The sequence below is a fragment of the Bolinopsis microptera genome, chromosome 9 (assembly GCF_026151205.1).
Source record: "Bolinopsis microptera isolate Bmic1 chromosome 9, MBARI_Bmic_1.0, whole genome shotgun sequence".
Lineage (NCBI taxonomy): Eukaryota > Metazoa > Ctenophora > Tentaculata > Lobata > Bolinopsidae > Bolinopsis > Bolinopsis microptera.
In genome coordinates this window covers 13,121,102-13,140,645 of record NC_087080.1, presented here as the reverse complement: position 1 = coordinate 13,140,645, position 19,544 = coordinate 13,121,102, and the positions used below count along the sequence as shown (strand labels likewise).

General features: G+C 37.0%; 2 protein-coding genes across 6 annotated transcripts in view; one reads left to right on the top strand and one right to left on the bottom strand.

Moving 5' to 3' along the window:
• Positions 1-10,907: 10,907 nt before the first annotated feature.
• Positions 10,908-19,544, bottom strand: part of LOC134821056 (uncharacterized) — a 97,784-nt gene continuing 89,147 nt past the window's right edge. The window contains exons 2-5 of the mRNA XM_063831724.1: positions 13,818-14,059; positions 13,499-13,635; positions 13,202-13,321; positions 10,908-13,011 (exon numbers count right to left, since the gene is read on the bottom strand). Of these exons, the coding sequence (XP_063687794.1) occupies positions 12,505-13,011; positions 13,202-13,321; positions 13,499-13,635; positions 13,818-14,043 (990 nt within the window). The 5' untranslated portion in view covers positions 14,044-14,059 and the 3' untranslated portion in view covers positions 10,908-12,504. The remainder of the gene's footprint in view (positions 13,012-13,201; positions 13,322-13,498; positions 13,636-13,817; positions 14,060-19,544) is intronic.
• The window catches only part of LOC134820564 (uncharacterized), a 31,448-nt gene continuing 30,186 nt past the window's right edge, over positions 18,283-19,544 (top strand). For all 5 annotated transcript variants that reach the window (XM_063831015.1, XM_063831012.1, XM_063831016.1 and 2 more), the window contains exon 1: positions 18,283-18,327. In XM_063831015.1, coding sequence (XP_063687085.1) covers positions 18,290-18,327 — 38 coding nt within the window. In that variant the 5' untranslated portion in view covers positions 18,283-18,289. The remainder of the gene's footprint in view (positions 18,328-19,544) is intronic.

Sequence of the window (19,544 nt, the reverse complement as noted above, 5' to 3'; positions counted from 1 at the left end):
GATCACAATCTGCCTTAAAACAGAGGTTCCTGAAAAACACTTCAGTTTATCATTCTTTGAGAATAATTTTACATTTATGTGTTATAATCATCTCAAAATTTAGGGTCATTGCAGCATTGCAGCACAAAAATCCTCGTGGACCGCGAGACTTTTTCCATCCTAATTTGTCACATGCAATTTATATTATAAGCTTCCAAAAGTTCGGTTCGTTTTGGTTCGGTTCGATTTGGTTCATTTTGGCTCCTTTTGGTTTGGTTTGGTTTGGTTTGGTTTGGTTTGGTTTGGTTCGGTTCGGTTCGGTTCTGTTCGGCTCGGTTCAGTTTTCGATCGTTTCGTACGTTTGGCTCGCTTCGGTTTGCATAAATTCAGTTCGGTTGATCGGTTCTGCTTTGTTCGGAAAACAATAATACTGGTGTGGTTCAGCATAACACTAATATCATTAGACAATAGAAATCATAACATCACTGACCTAGGCTGGTACAGTCATTGACATTATCTCAGACAGAAGTCATGTAAGATGCATTCTTAAACGTGGCTCCAGTAGCAGGTACGGAAATAGACTTAGTAGCTTTAAGCTGCTTCCGAGGGCCCTTTATATTCATCTTAATGATGGGCCTGTGGTACACCTTGGTGAGTTTTTCTAATTGCACGTGCAACTTATCCTTGATGAATTGTTTAACAGCATTACTCCTCGTAACGACCAGAAGAGGGTTGAGAGTGGCTGTCAGGATTGGACAGAAGATAAAATTGATGTCGAACCAGGAGATGCCTCCAGGAGAGACTATGGAAGTTAAGATGCATGCAGAGGTAACGAAGTGCGGCAGGTTCATCAGTAAGATGGTAATAGCACTCTTTCGTTTCTCTCTAACCAACTGCTTGTCTTCTTGTCTGAAGGAGATCTTATAGAGCATTACAACAGTGATGGCAGATGAGGCGGACCCGATGATGCAGTGGAGGAAGGTAACTGAAAAGCAGGCTAGGATCAGCTCGTGGAGGATGTTTTGTTTAATGTGTCCTGTTAGGATCAGTATCACGAACATGATCTGAGAGAGAGAGAGGTTGTTATAATGGAGGGGAGACGTTTTCTGAAAGGACTAAAAAAACTCGATATATTTATGCGTTTGTTCAAATGTAAATGTAATAAAATCTTGCTTTTCCCAAATCTAATTAATTAACTAATTAGTTAATTCTCATATCTATGTCTCACCAAAAAGAACATGTAGAAGAGATGAGTTCCGAGATACCACAAAATCTTCTTAGAGTTGATCTTGAAGAACGGAGACACGATGATAATCAGCCGAGATACCCCTAGTAAGGTCGTACAAACCTGAAAACATGCGTTTTTAATAAGAAATGTACGATTACAGCAACTCAGAACTATGCGTTTTGCATGCATTTGATTATTGTAGAACATTTTAAACTTACTCAGAGTGGACTAGTTCATATATAAAGAACTAAGTGGGATATTTGTATGCTAAACAACAAGTTAGCTTAGTTAGTTACTTCTTTATAGATCACGTGCTTACATAATACCTGTGAAGTACACCCGAAGGTACACATGATAGCCACTATTACGTGCTCGTAGTGGTAGTTGTAAAACACTATCTTGGGCTGAACCATGAGGTAAGCGTAGAACAGTGGTATCAGAACACACACTACCATATCAGCACCTGAAATATAACGATGATAATATTTTGTTGTCATAACAACCCTTTCTCTACTTACCCCTGGCAGTATAACCTTATAACTATAAACTGATTAGGTTGCAATTCAAAAGATATCCATGTTTTTGCTGACTTACTGGCGTTAAATATAAACAAAAGAGATATGATGACTTTGCGTTTGCTCCAGTTGAACTTGATAACAAAAGGATTCAAGGTGGTCCCAATGAAGAAGGCAGACATAAAAACCAGTGCGACCAAGTAGTTGATTATGTAGTAGTAGGTGGGGAGTGGCTGGAACTGTGCTATGCTGTTGTTGTCCGCCGCCAGACTCATGTAGTAGGTATTGTTCCAGAACAGTATCATCGCTAAAATCAGAGTTTAATAAACGAATACTAATGGTAAAAAATAAAAACGTGGATTGCTAACTTGGAGAAATTGTGGCTTAGTTAAAAAGAGCTACCATTTCTCACTATTAATCTTTATCTCGTAAAAGCTAAAGCTCGCATATTATCAGTAGGATACCTCGTTAACCAAATAAATATCTGAAAAACTGTAAATTTTCACATGCCCAGCACCTATTTTTCTTAAGGAGTTGAACGATATGACAATATATAGTCATAGACTCATAGAGACCGCAGAATGATGAGAACTATCAAATCTCAGTGGAACTAATTTGAACCACGATATCACGAGTCGTGATAATCACGACAGGCCCTACATATTATATGTCAAGATGATATTATTCTATTGAAGCAGATGACCACATACTGCAGCCTTTATAGTGGTTTGGTTAATCAAGCTGCTATTACTAATCCAGCAGATATATTTTTCATTATAATGAAGTCATTGGATACGAAAATAGCATTCTTAGGGATCGTTCCGTATAATACGTAATCACTTTTTAGAAAATTTTTAACCCCCTCCCCCTCCGTAATCAGTTTTACACATAGCTATTGTGTCAAAATTATACACGCTAGCGTAATCATTTGGAAACCCCCTCCCCCTTACTAGTACTACAAAATGTAGATAGATCATGGATCAACAGTCAACACCATACTGGTAAAATAAACAGATATGAAGATACGATAAATGCTGACCTTCCATTACCACTACCAGAAACTGCTCTTGTTTCGAACTATGCCTTAATAAAGTGTTCTTCTTACCATAATACTGAGAGAAACACGTCAGTATAGTAGATTTGTAGCACATGATTCTCCAAGGAAGTATTTAAAAGACAATTATATGTGTGTCAATATTGGTGCTGCTGATCATAATCATAATCGAACTAGGTTTTTACTTGACGGCCAAGAAAAACTCATAAGAGGTTCGTTATTATATAAAAAGTCCGGGGGCAAACAATTTGTGCACTAATGCAAGGATCAGGAAAAGTTTTGAATTCGAATGATCTTCCGCCGCGCCGATTTAATTTAGCCTTAGGTCTGTCGGAACGAGTTGAGAAATACTAGTACTAATACTATTAAATGGGCGACAGTGAGCTTCAATTAGCAGACAATTTAATTAACAGACAATCATATCAAATCCGAGATTTTTGGCGGACGTCCTAAGTACTAATAATAATATACATGATGGCCCCTAAGTGTGTTATGCCTAGGGCCTAACAGTAACACTAACAGTAACACACATAAAGCTGAGAAACATTTTTTAGCAGTACCTTAAGTTCTCAAGGTCGATTAAACACGCAAATTTCTCGGAAATGTTTTTAAATCCACTGCACTGGCTGAATGGCAGTGGCCTTTAAGTTTATCATTTGGCACAAATCTGAACGTCCCGGTCCAGTGTGCAGTGTAACGAAAATTTAATTTCATAGATTTTGAAATTATTATTAAACATAAATTATATTAAATAGAGTATAAGCTGTTATTTGATGAATGTTTTCCTGTCAAAATATATTATAAAAGTATAAAATAATGCTTGTGCAGAGCTTGAGGATAAATATGAAATATAAAATGAATCACAGTGCTGGCAAGCACGACCGGTGCATTTATTGTGGGTATACTATGTACCCCCTTTACTATTATACCCCCTTTACTATTATACCCCCTTTGGTACACGTTACAAGCCTCTTTCGTGCACGCGAAGCGTGCACTCCGGCCGGAGGAGGCGGCCGAAGGCCGCCGCCTCCGGCAGGAGTTTTTCAGGCATTAAGACTCATCGGAAGTCGTTCAGCAGATTTAATTTTAGTTCAAAACATTCTAATTTGATGTCAAAGATGACAGGAATAAAAAATAGTTATGTTGAGATTTTTAAGAAATTTGCATAAAATACTCGCCAGCACTGTTATACGAAATTCGGTAAAAAACCCAAAATCGCCATATTCAGGAGCCTTAATAACCATGTTAAAATCGAGTTAGAGATCTGACATTTTTCAGAGCGTCTAGACGTTGACCAAATCGACTGCAAAAAAAGTTTCAGGTCTCAGGATCATCGGGAAATGGGTTTTCTAGAACCCCTGTTTTACGATAGATTGTCGTGATACATACATACATACATATATTCAGGGATAGACGCTTTGCCAGTCAAATGTAGCCTGTTTTTAATTGTCCATAGATTCAAAAGTATAAAAGATACAGCAATTTCCGACCACAGGTCTTGAAAATAATTGTTTACACTTTTATAGTTTACATTGTATAAACAAATTATTTGACGTCATGAACACCCCTTGATGACGTCATCAAGTTAACCGTTTTTAAAACTTGATTTTTGACAAAGTAATAACTTTTAAAAATGATTTTACACCATTAAAAAGTAATTGAATTTAAAATCTGAGGAAATTTTTACCTTAGATAATTGTTCAAGCATTCTGAAAATCTACCGGAAAGTTTTTCTAGCTTGCTCCTTCATAAAGATATTCGTGATTGAAGTTTGTGCTTTTTTGAAGAATTATTTTATAAAAACGTCAATTTTGCGATTTAGTATTCTCTGGTGTTGGGCCATGCCTTGGGTTGTGGAGCTCAGTTCTGCTTCCTATAGGTATAAATTGTGCATTAGGCTAGTTTTAAAGTTGAAAATCGAAAAGTTGCACACGTGGGGACACGCCCAAATTGATAGAAAATTGCTAAAATCACTGAAAATTGCTGTTTTCGTCATTTTCTGTCAACTTTAGAGTGCCGTTGTGATTACAGTTCTTCTTGAAATACTTTGAAACCTTGCATGCTTATCAAGCTATATATAAAACAATTACACGCAAAAATTTACGGCGATTCAATATTGGATGCGCACGCAACGTCCGCTCAAAGTTTGCACGTGCGAAAAGTGAGAATTTTGCTCATTCGTGATTTCCAACAAATTCTGCTTTTTAATGTCATTATATATGAATTTAATGCCAACTTGAATGAGTATAAAGTGGCATATTCAGTCTATATAGAGGGGTATAATAGTAAATGGTAAAGGGGGTATAAATCTTAATGTTCGTGCTTCCCAGCACTGTGAGTATAAGCTATATTTATAAATAATTATAGTACTAGTATGGTTTCAATTTTTATATAAAGTACGCTGCATGCACCGCTCAACGGACAACAAAACCGTTTATATTGAATTTATGTATATAAAGAGGAACTGCAAATATGTTCTAGAGCATATATGTTGCTTCATTTAATAATAATATGATCTACAATCTAATCACTAATTATTTGACGATGTCAATTCATCGCAGCTCGGCGAGGCCCAGTAGCGTATTTCGCGGCCCAGTAACGCATCTCGGCCCAGTAACGCATCTCGTTACAAATCACTAATGACTAATGATAGTAATATATGAATAAAGCCACCTTGTCCTTACTCCGTACGCGTGCGCTACTTATACTAGAGCTGTTCCGGCAAGCTTACTAAATTTATTAAACAGGTCATATCCGTCCAGATCAATCCGGTTACCTGGGGACCTCAGGCTATCATGTTATATTATAAACGCCGAATAAAAAGGTGGAATGACAGGCTGAGCGCGCGGCCCAGTAAAAATAAACTTGCCCGGATTTTCAAAATTTTTGTAGCTTCGAACACATTTAGTTTAATTATAGAAATTATACCAACTTCCTTATACCGATGGCGATACGGTCATACTTATAACTCATAGTCATATCACGTGATCAAGACAGTTTTTCGCCAATATCTCGCCAGGGGATCGCAGCATTATATTATTATTATTATAACCCAATGTCATGTGGGGTGATCATTTGGAATCAGTGTCCGAAAAAAAATCGTATGGTGTCTGCCGATCTGGAAGTGGAAGCATCGCTCAAAAATGTTTTGATTCAAGTTATAATATAAGCTTCCCTCAAACTGAAACATAAACCGTCAAAAGAGTCCTTTTTTGGTTTTCATTGGTGATTGATTTTAAGTGGAACCGTTTATGTTATCAGTCATGGAGATGATCCGAAAATACACCAATTCAAGTTGGTTTCAACTGTCGGGGCCCTTTTTATCGGCGGCGATCATATACGAAAAGAATTATACTATAATTCTCTTCTTGACATACGTTGCATGCCACTTTTCGCGCGCGAAGCCGTAACATGTATCAATTCTCTTCGTATATCAATATGATATAATTATATAATTTATAGTCATTGATGGAAAATATCTTTAAGCCAGATGGTCTTGGCCACTCTGGATAGATGCATATAGTTATGGTTGTTATGAAGTTGCCGGGTAGTTATAGCCGAACCTTAATCTATCAGTTAGTTCTGATAGATTTGGTTCTGCTCATTTAATTGGTTAGATATTTAATTGATGAACCAATGGACGCGGCAATCTGAACAGCGAGTCTCTTAACTTTATTTCTGCACTATAAGTATAATATCAAAGTTAGTAACAACGAAGCAGCTGATTCCTTAAGTAATACCTAGTCAGCACGGTCCAAAATGAGGTTATGATATGCTCGTTAGTTTTTATGACAGTGTGAAGGAGCAAATGTAATCGCTAGTACTTCTTTCAATCTGTCAGACGAAAGATCTATTTAGAAGTTGTAGTATAATAACACCGGAACTGGAAAGTGAACGACAACAGTTCGATATAAACTCGGCACTACTCATCTGATTCTTATAAACAAGGAATTGTCAATAATGTGGCTGCTTTTAAAATAAACGTTATATCCTACCAGCTCCCAATCAAATGCGAGATCCGAGCAGAACTATCAATAAACACGTGAAACATGACACGGACAGTTGCAAGTTGTCAATTCAGAACATGTCGAGTGTTATAATAACTTGCTGATAGCTTTTAGCACCACTAATAGTTTCTTGACTATCAGTTTAACTTTAGGTTATTGCTTAGTCTAGACCTAGTTGGGTTGTCTATTTTTAACCGTTTTGGTCAAATAACTCGCTCCTACTAAATCGCTCGCCCAAATTTTAAGAAAATTGTTGTGAAAAAGCCTTTCGGGTATGAAATTGATCTAAATCCGTGTATTTTTGAACCCTGATTCTGAATCAACCCCCATGACCTAGGGTAAAAATGCTTCCCTGGAGAGTTATGGGCAAAAAAACCGTTTTGGTCACGTGACAGGCTAGTAAAACATGACTTCGCTCGGGTTAGGGTTAGGGTCGTGGTAAGGGTTATATGGATAGCTTCGGGGTTATGGTTAGGGTTAGGGTTGGGATTAGGGTTTAACTTGACGTAAAACTGTTTAGTTAAAAGATTAGTACATTTTAGCTTATGATTAATATTATATTTTACCTATAGTTTACCTAGATTGTACGGCTGCAAAACCATAAAAACCAAAGTCACGTGAAATTGTTGGGCGAGCGAATTAGTAAAATCAGCATTGATTGACGGTGTCAACCCATCGAGATCGTTCCTCTGCTTCGCAGAGCAACGATCGACGATGCGAAGCAAGAATGCTAGTTTGCGCGGCGCGTCGAAGCGGCGAAGTCCTCCAAGTAAGAGCCCGAATAACTTGTGGTATAATCACTGGTACTGGTAGGTGTCGGTTACATGAGCAGTTCAACCCAATAAAAACCAAAAAAGGACTCAGTCTTTTGACGGTTATTTGAGGGAAGCTATTATAATTTAACTTGAAAGTTGAATCAGAACATTTTTAAGCGCTGCTTCCAGATCATCTCCAAGTCCACTCGCCAAGGATTTTTAATTTTTTACACTTAATCTTATATTATAGAAGGGCCCTGGCCATAATATTATGAAAGGAACACCATAGAACGTTGTATTTTTGTACGAGCTGATTCCAAAACACCCCCATGACAAGGGTTAATAGTAATAGTAATACGCTTTCCTGAGGAGTTGTGATCTGTGTTAGTCACGTGATTGGCTATATTTACTATAATATAAGTGTCCAATAGCTGAAATACAGGATTCTTAATTGAAAAAGTGGTCCGGAAACCAATAGCAATATAAGTCGCCACTAAAAATGAGACCTGGTGATTGTGCCACTGCCACTTACCCCATGCAGTCAGCTACAGCAGTCAGTGTGACCACTGACCAGGTGCATTTATATCACCTTCAAGTTCAATATGTCCTTTTAGCACTACTAATGCAGTATCTCTTTGTTACTGCACTGCCACTATAATAATTATAAATATATTACTGGGCGGCGCTCAGCCTGCATTCCACCGAATCTTTATGCTGACCGTACCCCGCTGTGCCATCTTAGGGGGGCGCCAAATCCTCGTTTGAATGTGGGACAATTTTGAAAAACTTAATTAATACTAGCAAAACAGAAAACTGCGCGTTTGGCTTTGCTCTAGAAGTAGAAACACACTTTTTTAACATTTAAACTTAAAGATTTTACCGATGTATCCTCTATAAAGTCTAAAATCACCTAATTTGTTCAATTTTAGGGAGGGCCGGGCTCCAACAGGGGAGGGGCACCAACAGGGGGGCGCTTTTACAGCGGGGCAGGCAACGTTACGCCAATGCGGTAAATCGGGGTTTTAATGTTTACATTATATACGTTAAGCCTTGTTCTGGGGAAGGAAATGGCCGCGGTAAATCGGGGTTTGCGGTAAATCGGGGTGCGGTAAATCGGGGTTTTACTGTACCTGTGCAGTGTGTATAGTAGGCATGCTCAACAATGGTCATGCGATACCAAAATCTGCTACAAATACTGCTGTACATTATAAAGTTATACTTAATTTACATTAACCAAAATGGACATACTAATACTATTACTAATATCACGCCACGTTCAAAGGATCATGGTTAAGTGCTGCTTGATTGAAGTTAGTAAAAGCACATTAGTACATAGCTCCAGCGATTTATTGTGAAAGCAGAAAGTAGGGATTACAATATAGCTTCTTATGACATTGACAGTGACTCAGTTCAAGCAACTGAAAATATGCACATTTTTGATCAACAAAAAGCGTGCCTATTTAGTCGAAACATGCGCCCGTTAAATAACGCTTAAATTGATCCAAGATTCAGAAAATGCCGGTCATTTGTCACCCACAAATGATGATGCTCGGACCAATTTATTCAACATTATATGATTTTAAAATTTATATTTTTAGGTTTAATGCATCAAAAATGCTTATTTTGCTACCATAAAAGTAAAATTTAGCGGGGACAGAAGTTCCACTGCGACTGTTCTATTTAATATTTATCACCGAATGCAGAACAAGGTTTCGTGATCACCGCGCAACCAATCGTAAATACTTAAATAGGAAACAGGTTCTACAACAGTTCTAAGAAGCAGCTTGTTATAACTGCAAGCTGGTTCAGTAGTTTACACAGTTACGCGATGTAAAAAATCGAATATAAATTAAGAACTGTGTTCTTGTTTTGCTGCAGTTAATATAACAGGGCTAACAAAAAATCATCACTATTTAACTTAGAGTTCTGCCGAAAACTTTAAATTCTCAGCAGCGCTTTTATCGATTAAGCTGGACGAACTAAAAGGATGCTTGTAATACAATAACCGTCCACAGTTATCTGAGTTATGTAACTGTGGACAGATGGCGCTTCTGAAGATTAAGTGCTGATTCTGTGTCCGGTGCAGGACGATGAAGTATAATAAGAGCAAGTTTTACTTATCTTTTACGTTTTTTTCATATTTTCTACAACGGTGTCTTCTCCTAGAACAAACCAAAAAAGGAGAAGCTTTCGTGCCGCGACAGTCACGGATGCATGTGCACCCGTTAAAGTGAGAAAATAGAAAAGCATACGAAATTCACATACTTACTTTCAGGCTGAGGTACGTCTCACTCGATAGAATTTTAATTGAGCAGGAGTACGAGTCAATTAGGCCAAAGAGCGGCTTATTTTTTCGTATAATTAATACCCGCTTTTTTGCGGCTTTCGGGAGGAATCAACTCGGGAAAAACACATCAAAAAGCCATATAAGTAAGAAAACAAAATGTGAAAAGTAAAGTTGAGAACCCGTACACAATATATAATCGAAAATATGTCTAAAACCCCCTAAGAGTGATGTATGAGGTTAATATTCGTATTGTATGAGGTTAATATTGATGTTCAGTGATTGCCAATAATAATAATAACATTTGTTTGTTGTTAACTAAAAATGCGTGAACAAGCCTGAATCTTTTATACTGCGAGGAAAATGCTTCATATGAAATACAAGGCTGTCCCAAAACTGGATCAAATTTGGTGAAAAGCAGCTGCTCCATTTTCATCGTATCGTTAATCGTGTAAATTGGAACTGCGTGGAGTTGGTAAGCATGTGGTTTTAAATTTTCGTGGGCAATTAATAAAGCATGTGCTCTGGTAAAGTAGTATCATTTGCTATATAAATAACGGAATTAATGTAACAGTTATTTAGTATCTCTATAGCAAACCTTGCTATACAGGTAACAGGCTACATCTCTTATCTATTTTGATATCTTGATTGCAATTCATTTGTATTCTGTACCTGATCCTTTTATCAACAATGATTCTTGGAAACAAAGATTCTTGGAAAGTCGGTTGATACAGGCAGTGGAAGATTCCTTGAAAGTTAAACCTAGTGGTATTGGAGCTTCAGAGGAGAATTCATAGCTTATTATATATAATATTTATAAGCTTATTATTATATAATATTTGGTATATATACCAAATATGTAATTAGTCATGAATAGATCTTTCAATCAACTTTTTAATCAAACAAGACTCATTTACGTCGCTCTCATCAGAGATTACCAAATTTAAGGTCAGGAGAGGTGACAATAATCAATATGCTTTATCAAACAGTCTAGTGAAATAAGATTAAACTATCCGGCAGTCTTTGTATGGTCAATAGTCATGTAAGTTAGTTTTTATTCATCGAATGAAACACCTGGAAATGAAAATGGGAATTTGATTTAGTGAAATTACATATAATTTTCGAAAAATATCGATCAGAATTACATTTAACATTTTAAAAATAAACAATTCCGATGCATTTAACATTCGGCGATTTGGGTCGGTAAATCACATTAATTGATATTCTGAACTCTGATATGTAACAAACAAACAATTTAAGTCCTTATCAATATTTAGGATAATTGATACAAGGATTTAACTTACCACTTAAATCTCTTACCATCTTGATTTTTAACACCTTCATATCTTACACCTTGGTATCTTAAAATAATTAACAAACAACTTGAAATGATTAAAACAAATCAATCGCATAGGGAGAAGCGAAGCTATGATCAAATTTGTTTTGAGAAGTGGTGTAAAACTTGAACCACTTTGTAAAGCTTCGCACATTAAGATACTGAACTCTGGATTATACGTTCCGAATATCATTGAAAGGCTAAAAAGCATCAGAATTAGTCCGAGCTCAAGAAATAAACGACGGCAAACAAATTTGCAATAGTTGATTGCAATTACAGTTAAAACACCTCGTCATAAAAGGGTCCGCATTACAAGGGGTTTGCCATGTCCTTTGGGGTCTTCCACTAAACTTGTGCCTTATAGTTTGACAAAATTAACTTAACTGCGAAATACTACGCCCAAGCAAGCTGCATACTTTAAGAAATGAATAATTTTATAAGATGAGGGCCGGGTTGTTTATTGGTAAAAACAGACCATTCTGTCAAGCAAATATCTGTCAATACAAATATCTGGGTAGATGTAATCAACATTCCATCAATCATTATACTGAATTCAATTTTATTGCACTCAGATGATATGGCAAATTTATGAAAATGTGATGGGAATGTAACGAAATTTGAATTTGAAAACTGTTTAATAAACGGAATAAGAACAGGAGGCAAGAGCTATCAGATACTAACTGGACAATGCTATGAAAATCTGGAAAACAATAACAAATAAATATTTTCAATCAAGTGTTCAAGCCACACATTATTTTAAAAGGGGATCTTGCAGAAACTTCAAAACCTAAACTTAAATCTAAAACGATTTTCCTAAGTTCATAAAACCAATTTTTAAATCGTATTGTGGTTAAGCAATTTAACTTCATAATTTTAGACAATTAAAGTTTACTGCAGCCTTTTAAGGTGCTAATGTATTGCAATGGAACTTAATACTTGAACTTTTCTACGGAACGTACAATAACTCGATGAGAGATTTTTCGTGGGATTTCCCATCTAAGGTTTACCAATCAAAACTGAAAACGGCAATCTTTCTTAGAAGATAGAAATCATAAAATATTACTATTAAGATTAATGCTTCTTAAATTGTTACGAAATTATTAAATCTGCAGCTAACAAACATATTACAATATTCAATCATGGAACGTACAGAGATAGATCAATGCTTTATTATGGTCACGACTGAAGTACAGTGTTATTACTCTACTTATGAAAACATTAGTTCAAATTGGAAATGATCAGTCAAAGGAATATCCACTACGCTCACAACAATGGGCAAAATCTGGTTAATGATCCATTACCGTTGCATCGGGTTTGAGCTGCGCTTCTAAAGATGCTCGGAATCCTCAAAGGGTACCAGACTTGATCATGGTACTGCCAGTTTCGTTAGCCCCACTCATACTCCTTGTTTTCATGCTCTCACCAGGCTCTGAGGTGACGTATCTCCTGGCGCTCCTGAAGTAGTTCAGGATCATCCTCCTGATGGCGGTGCTCCTTGTTACGATAAAGAGGGGGTTGAGGGTCCCCGTCAGGATGGGACAGAAGATGAAGTTGATGTCGAACCAGGAGATGCCTTGAGGGGAGATGACAGAAGTGAAGATGCACCCTGCAGTGATGAAATGAGGTAGGTTCATGAGGAGGATGGTAACAGAGCTCCTCCTTTTCTCCGAGATGAGAGTTTCGTCCTCGGTCCCTCCTGCGCTTTTGTAGAGCTTGCAGACGGTGAAGGCAGAGCATGCGGACCCAACTACGCAGTGGAGGGCGCTGATGATGAAGCAGGCCATGACCAGTTTAAACTGGATGTTGTTGGTGTTCTCTATCTTTCCAAGGATCAGCAGGATTATGAAGATTACCTGAGGAGGGTAGTGAATAGTGATTTACAGCGTTATTAAAAAGTCGGTAAACGTGCGGCATTTCGGGTAACTAAATCGGAAGATTTTCATCACGGGATAAACAGCGTTAAAAGATTCCATGACGACTGAAGCAGGATTTTAAAGTTCTATTCCGAATTAGAAATGGGAAAAATTATTTATTCTTACATACCTGAACGAACATATAGCCGACATGGAGCAGCAGGTAAATGATAATGTAGCTGTTATTTATCTTGTAGAAGGGGTTCATGACCTTGATGAACCTGCAGACCCCCAGAAGTGTTGTGGTTACCTGCAAATTAATAATTAATTAATTAAGTAATGACCAAGCTCATGGCAGATGTGATATTTAAGGTTACCTGTGAAGTAACTTAGAAAGTGAACATATGCTCCATTAAGTGCACCTTTGTATATTGGTGGTTCTTACTAACAGTATTATAGTGTCTAGAGGTGACAAGTTGATAATTACCTGAGAAGTGCACCCGAATGTACACATAATGCACACAATGTACATCTCGTACATGTAGTCGTAGAATACAATCTTGGGTTGCACCATCAGGGCTCCGTAGAATGTAGGTATCAGAATACACACCAGGGTATCAGCACCTGAAATTATGAGACTTAATGTTTTATGAAAACAAAATGTTATTTATATTTTAGAGCAGGCGAAGAAAAGTACATTTCGTAAACTCTGAAACTATGGGTATCTTTAATGATAAACGGTTCAATGATGCAATTAAAATGAGATAAAGAAGTGTTTAAATAAACAAGTGGTGATAATAACTTACAGGCAGTTATGACAAAGAGAAGAGACACGGAGCTCTGTCTCTTACTCCAATTAAACATGATGATAAAGGGGTTCAGGCCCACCCCGACAAACAAAGAGGAAATGAAGACCAGTCCGACCAGGTAGTTGATGACGTAGTAGTATGTCGGGATAGGCTCGAACATGTCCCGAGTGTTGTTGTCCCAGGAGAGACCTTGGTAGTAGGTGTTGTTCCAGAAGAGGATCATTGTGAGGATCAGAACACTAGCTGCGAGAAATAATGAGAATTGGAACATTTTGTGTAATAAAGAAGTAAAGAGAGTACTATATCCGTGGAATTACGAAAAATAAGAACTAAAAATACTAATTTTCAAAATTCGCACGATTCCAGATAGACAAAAGAACAAGGAGCAAATTACTAATCTTAGAACTGCACAAAACGACTCAATATTTCATCAAAAGGTACGAACAAATTTATTCAGAATTTTTTATTACAGAAGCAACAGTAATTTTTGGTCTCCTCATATTTCAACTTTATGACGACAATGTTTGCTTGATGGCAGCAGGCCTACAGTTCGTATCACAATTTTATGGGAGGAAGAATTCAATAAGCTTATCTGCTATTTAATAAGTAATAACATTACATTTTGACGTAAGTATATTTCAAAATGGGACTTAAATTTCGATATTTTGATCAAAAGCATTCAGAGAGTAATAAGCTCAAAGAACGGTAATAAACTTGCAGATGATACTGACGAAGGATTTCGACGACTGACATTTTGAGTTTTGACTTTTATGTGTCGACTGTGAAGCGTTCACAAGAATTTTGTCACCTTCACCATCATAAATGCCACCTTGCACCTTGTAAATGTAATTAATTCGATTATACAGCCTTAGAAAATGGAAGCGAAACTTCTATTTCTGTTTTCCAGTGCACAGGTGGAGCGGAATTATTAACCAATATACTGTAATATAGATCAATATAGTTGCCGGCATTACCTTATTATCTTATCTTCTTATCTTATGAGGATTCGTTGCGACGCAACAAGGCCATCGAATGAGTCGACCACCTTTGTTATTTTACTTCGGCATTACCTGCATTACAATGTAAACCAGCACTTTCAAGTAAGAGCTTTACAAGAAGCCGAAGGATCGTTCCTAAGGCCAGCAACGGTTAAGGCACTATGCCACACTTTCTTCGCCCGAGGCTTCGCTGTGTTGATCAAGCACAGCTACTCATTTAACCCTCACATACTCATATTAATCCGTCAATATTTAAAAAAAAAGAAATTCAATTATTTTGAAATAATGTAAATGGAGCAAATGCGAAACTCATGATAGTCGTTTTGATAAATCGTCTAATCGTGAGCTTCGAATCGTTCCAATTGTTCAATATCAAAACGATTATAATCTTATTAAGTTATTAGGAGCCTTCAGTATTATTATACTGAAGCTCACAAAGCAAAAGCAATAACAGCGACTGCAAAGACAAGACTCAGAGTGTGTGTGATTAGTTTAAGTTGCAAACCTCACTTGACATATTTGACCTGATCACTGCGGTTTATGGAGCTGACAATCAAGATCCGCTGACAACTACTTCATGGAGGTTTATTGGACGGTTATAATATTGAAGAATATGTGTGAAGGAGCAGTTGGACGGTTATATTAGATGCCCTAGGCAGCTTAACAACTGAACCAATGCCACGTAGATGAATAAGGAGATATTAAAAAGCAGTGCCCAGCTTTTAGCTTGCTAGAATGACTAATAAATGTTCATCGTACTGCGTAACGATACCAAAAACGTAAAATGCTGTGAGTATAATTCTTCAAAAAAATCGAACTGTTTATAATGCAGACACATTCTTGGAGCAGTTTTGTAGTGTTACCCCGGTTACCAAAACCGTTAATACGCATTATTAAACTGTAATAATAATTTAATATTAGGAATAGGACACGACATATTTTATATCATAGGATCCTCATATTCCCCTCCTCTCCCGCATTAATCATTATGTACATGCCGAACTGCAGCAACAAGGGTTGAAGCTATTGAAGGAGTAGGGTAACGTAGAAGTACGTAGAACTTTATAAATTTTATAAATAGAGGTAAATTAGAACGGTCTAGAAAGGAAAGGTTGAAGCTGATTATTGAGCAACGTTTGGTAGAACGTTCCATATAAAATGAGCTTTAGTACCTGGTACGTTGATAGAGGATGAGAAAAAGGGCAGTTCCCTGACCTATCTACTGATCACCTCATCAGGCCACTACCCTGTTATTACATCATTGAAAACATAGCACCGCTAAAAAGAATTCCTTCTAGAATATACAACCCAAATTTCGAATTTTGTTTCCGGAATCCTATCTCGGTAAGCTCACCATATAAACAGTCCTGATATTGATACCAGCCGGAGCTGCCCTGATGTCGGTATCCCATTATTTTATAGATTTAGAAGTACTACTACTACTCATCGTTAAAATTGCAGGTTCGAGATGCATTCAACTTACCTTATTTGAAGATATTTTGTACAAATCTTAGCCAGACATTTTGGATCCGAAGCATTGCCCCGCCATCAGGTGACCCTAATAATGTTGTATTCTGTACTTCAATTTCTGAGTTTGATAAGAAAGATGTCTATAACCATTAATCATCAAATGACTATACTCTAAACAATATAATTTTGTTAAAGGCGACCAGGTTTTATAAATTAATTCCCTAGATCTAAGCACCTGCAGTTTTTAAGAAAAGGTGTAATAACTTCCATTTTGACAAAGAGAGGTCTGCACTCGTATCCAGCGTTATATTTTAAATAAAATTGCAATCCACTTGGTGGATATAACTCCAGCCTACATATTTACGTGTGGTCTCCGAAATAACGGACCTTAAATAGGCTATTATATTTAACAACCTGAGACAGATTTTAAATGGGAAGGTTTTACAGACCTTTGAAGATTTATATTAGAAATTGAAAAATGCCTACTGTAGACAAATATGGAACCTGATTAAAGGCCAATAAATATCCGATTTTTGAATTAAAAAGGTCTCTCTGTGACCCATCAACAAATGAATTCTTAGATGTAATAACTTGAAGGGAAGGCTGGATATGCATTTCTAAATGGATGAGTTATTTTGCTTTAATTCGCCATAATTCGTGACCAAAAATGGCAAACTTTCCTTTAAACTTTAGGCATGAACTAACAGTAACGGTGACTTCCATAAACTGACATTGCATCAACCATTTATCAGACGCTACCCGACCTTGCTCACAAGTGTTCCCACGAATAACGATCCATTATCTCAGCGATAAAATGGAGGGGCGGTGGAGGGGACGGTGGAGTGGGTGCAAGGGATCAGCGTATCTGTGATCAATATTGACGTCTCAGCTTTAGTTAGTCGTGATAGGACAGCACAATTGCAGACAGTGACTAACTCTATCAGGTTAATAATATCTAACTGTAGCAAGGTGTCTTCCTGGTATATAGACAACACGTATTAAGTATGTGTTCGTGTGTTTTTTTGGTGAGCTGTCGCATAATATCACGACTTTATAATGTTTGATTGATATTTAAAACACTTTTAGAGCTGCTCTACACAAGCAATTGTGTGGTGATCATAAATATTATATTCAACCACAGTCTTATCCCATCCTCATCGCACGATCACACATTGCCGACAAGCACAACAGCTACTGCTCTGTTATTTGATAGACTGTTTGTGTGAAGTTAAAAGTACAGGTTGTTTTTACACGGTATGCAGTGTACAAACACACACCACCACAAGGCTGACAGACGGTATCTCTCTTATTTGTCAGCTGCTGATAGATTTCGATTGTTCTCTTATCCCAGCCCCGAGTTGTTTTTGTTTCTTCCAGCTTGATTCATACTTAGTAGGTTTGGAACTGTCAGTCTATGTTATTTAATTAGGTCCAAGATCAGGGTCGGTATTTATAATTCAGTTTACAGTGGTTTGGTGTCTTTGGCCAAGTCCTTTCGTGCATTACAATTTATAAATCGTTTTTAACATTCAGATTTAAAAGCCAATCACGTAAACCAAGAGGATATTTTACTTTTTCTGATATTTTTGCCGACATTCGAACAATTATTTCAACGTCTGTTGCTTTTTATCAAGAATATTAACAGCCCAGATGTGGGTACATTTCGTTCTTTTTCGGCCAGACGGCCAAGATCTGATGTCAAATGTGTCATGGGCTTCAGTTTGTCAAAAACGTTATCGACATTTTCTGTTGCTATATAAAGCTTCTTAAGGCATTATTTTACGAACCTCGCCTAAATCTTTCCACTAAAAGTAAAACCCATTTTTACAGATCAACAATTTCAACATCCAGTTCGGAATTCTCATTTTTGCATATATTGAACGTTTGCAGTTCAGTTAGTAGTTCTGTTAAGCAAAAAATTTCGTGGTTTTGCTTGATCGTTACGTCATATCGAAGAAAATATCCTAAATTTAATTAAGTTGACCTTTTAATTCAGAATAGATGACAAAAGAAGGGCCTGGTCAGCACTCCACCGACAGGTAATTAAAATTCTGCAACCTGATATCAATTATTTGATAATTAAATTTAAATGCCTTTTTCTTTGAGTTCTTAGGACGATCAGAGTCGACTGCTCACTATTAACCTATCATAGGCGACTATAGCGAGGGATTTGACTTAGTCTCAGCACAGAGTTGATGTATGGGGAAAATGTTTGTTGGTACTACAAATTAAACGAAGCAGCTTAAGCGAATGGTGCAAGGAAAGCTGACAACTATAATGCGACACAACAGCTACCTTATCGGACCTTATTTGGACGGACATTACTTGAACGCTGGAGGCCCTAGCGTTCATCTTAATGTCCGTTCAAATAAAGTCCGTTCAATTAATGTCCGTCCAAGTTAAAGTCCGTTGAAGTTTTTTCAAAAATTTTTCCATTTCGAACTTTTTGTCCAGAATATGACAACTTTGAGAACTTGATTGTGCCGTAAGTTAACGATGGAAAGGTTCTCCTTGGTCTGCCGGAGGCACAGAAAATTCTACTAGTATATGATGTTTTCAAGGGTCACTTGGCGGAAAAAAGTCAACGAAATTATGGCACTCAACAATATAGTTCATGAACTAGTCCCCGCCAACATGACAAACTTGTTCCAGCCTCTAGATATTACGGTAAATCGTGTTTCCAAGGACATTGTCCGACGTTGTTATTGTTCATATTACTCAGGGGAGGTAATGGAACAGTGCTAGGAAAGCTCCACGTGATGTTAAGGTTAACCTTAAGTTGTCTAAGATAAAACCACTTCACGCCGAATGGTTTGTAAAAGTTAACACTGAAATGCAGGACCGGGGTAGTTTGATAAAAAAGGTTTCCATAAAGCTAGAAATCACTGATGCTTTAAGCATGGACTATTTCATGCACGAAAACCCATTTGATGAAGATGATATGTGATATTAGACACTGATCATGAACATATATTTTAAAATTTTTACTGCTCAATGACTGCTTTTCTTACTTACTGTAGAAAAAATGGATTTAAAAATCATTTGCTGAAATTTAAAAAACGTCAAAAAAATTGAAAAAAATTCGGATTTTGATGGTTTTGAATGCCTTCGAGCGTTCATATTAATGTCCGTTCATAATTATGTCCGTTCATGTAATGTCCGTCCAAATAAGGTCCGACAAGGTATATATATATTTCATGGCTGGACTTCTACACAATAAAAGAAAGCGGTTGTGATTAGATCATCGAAAGTCTTT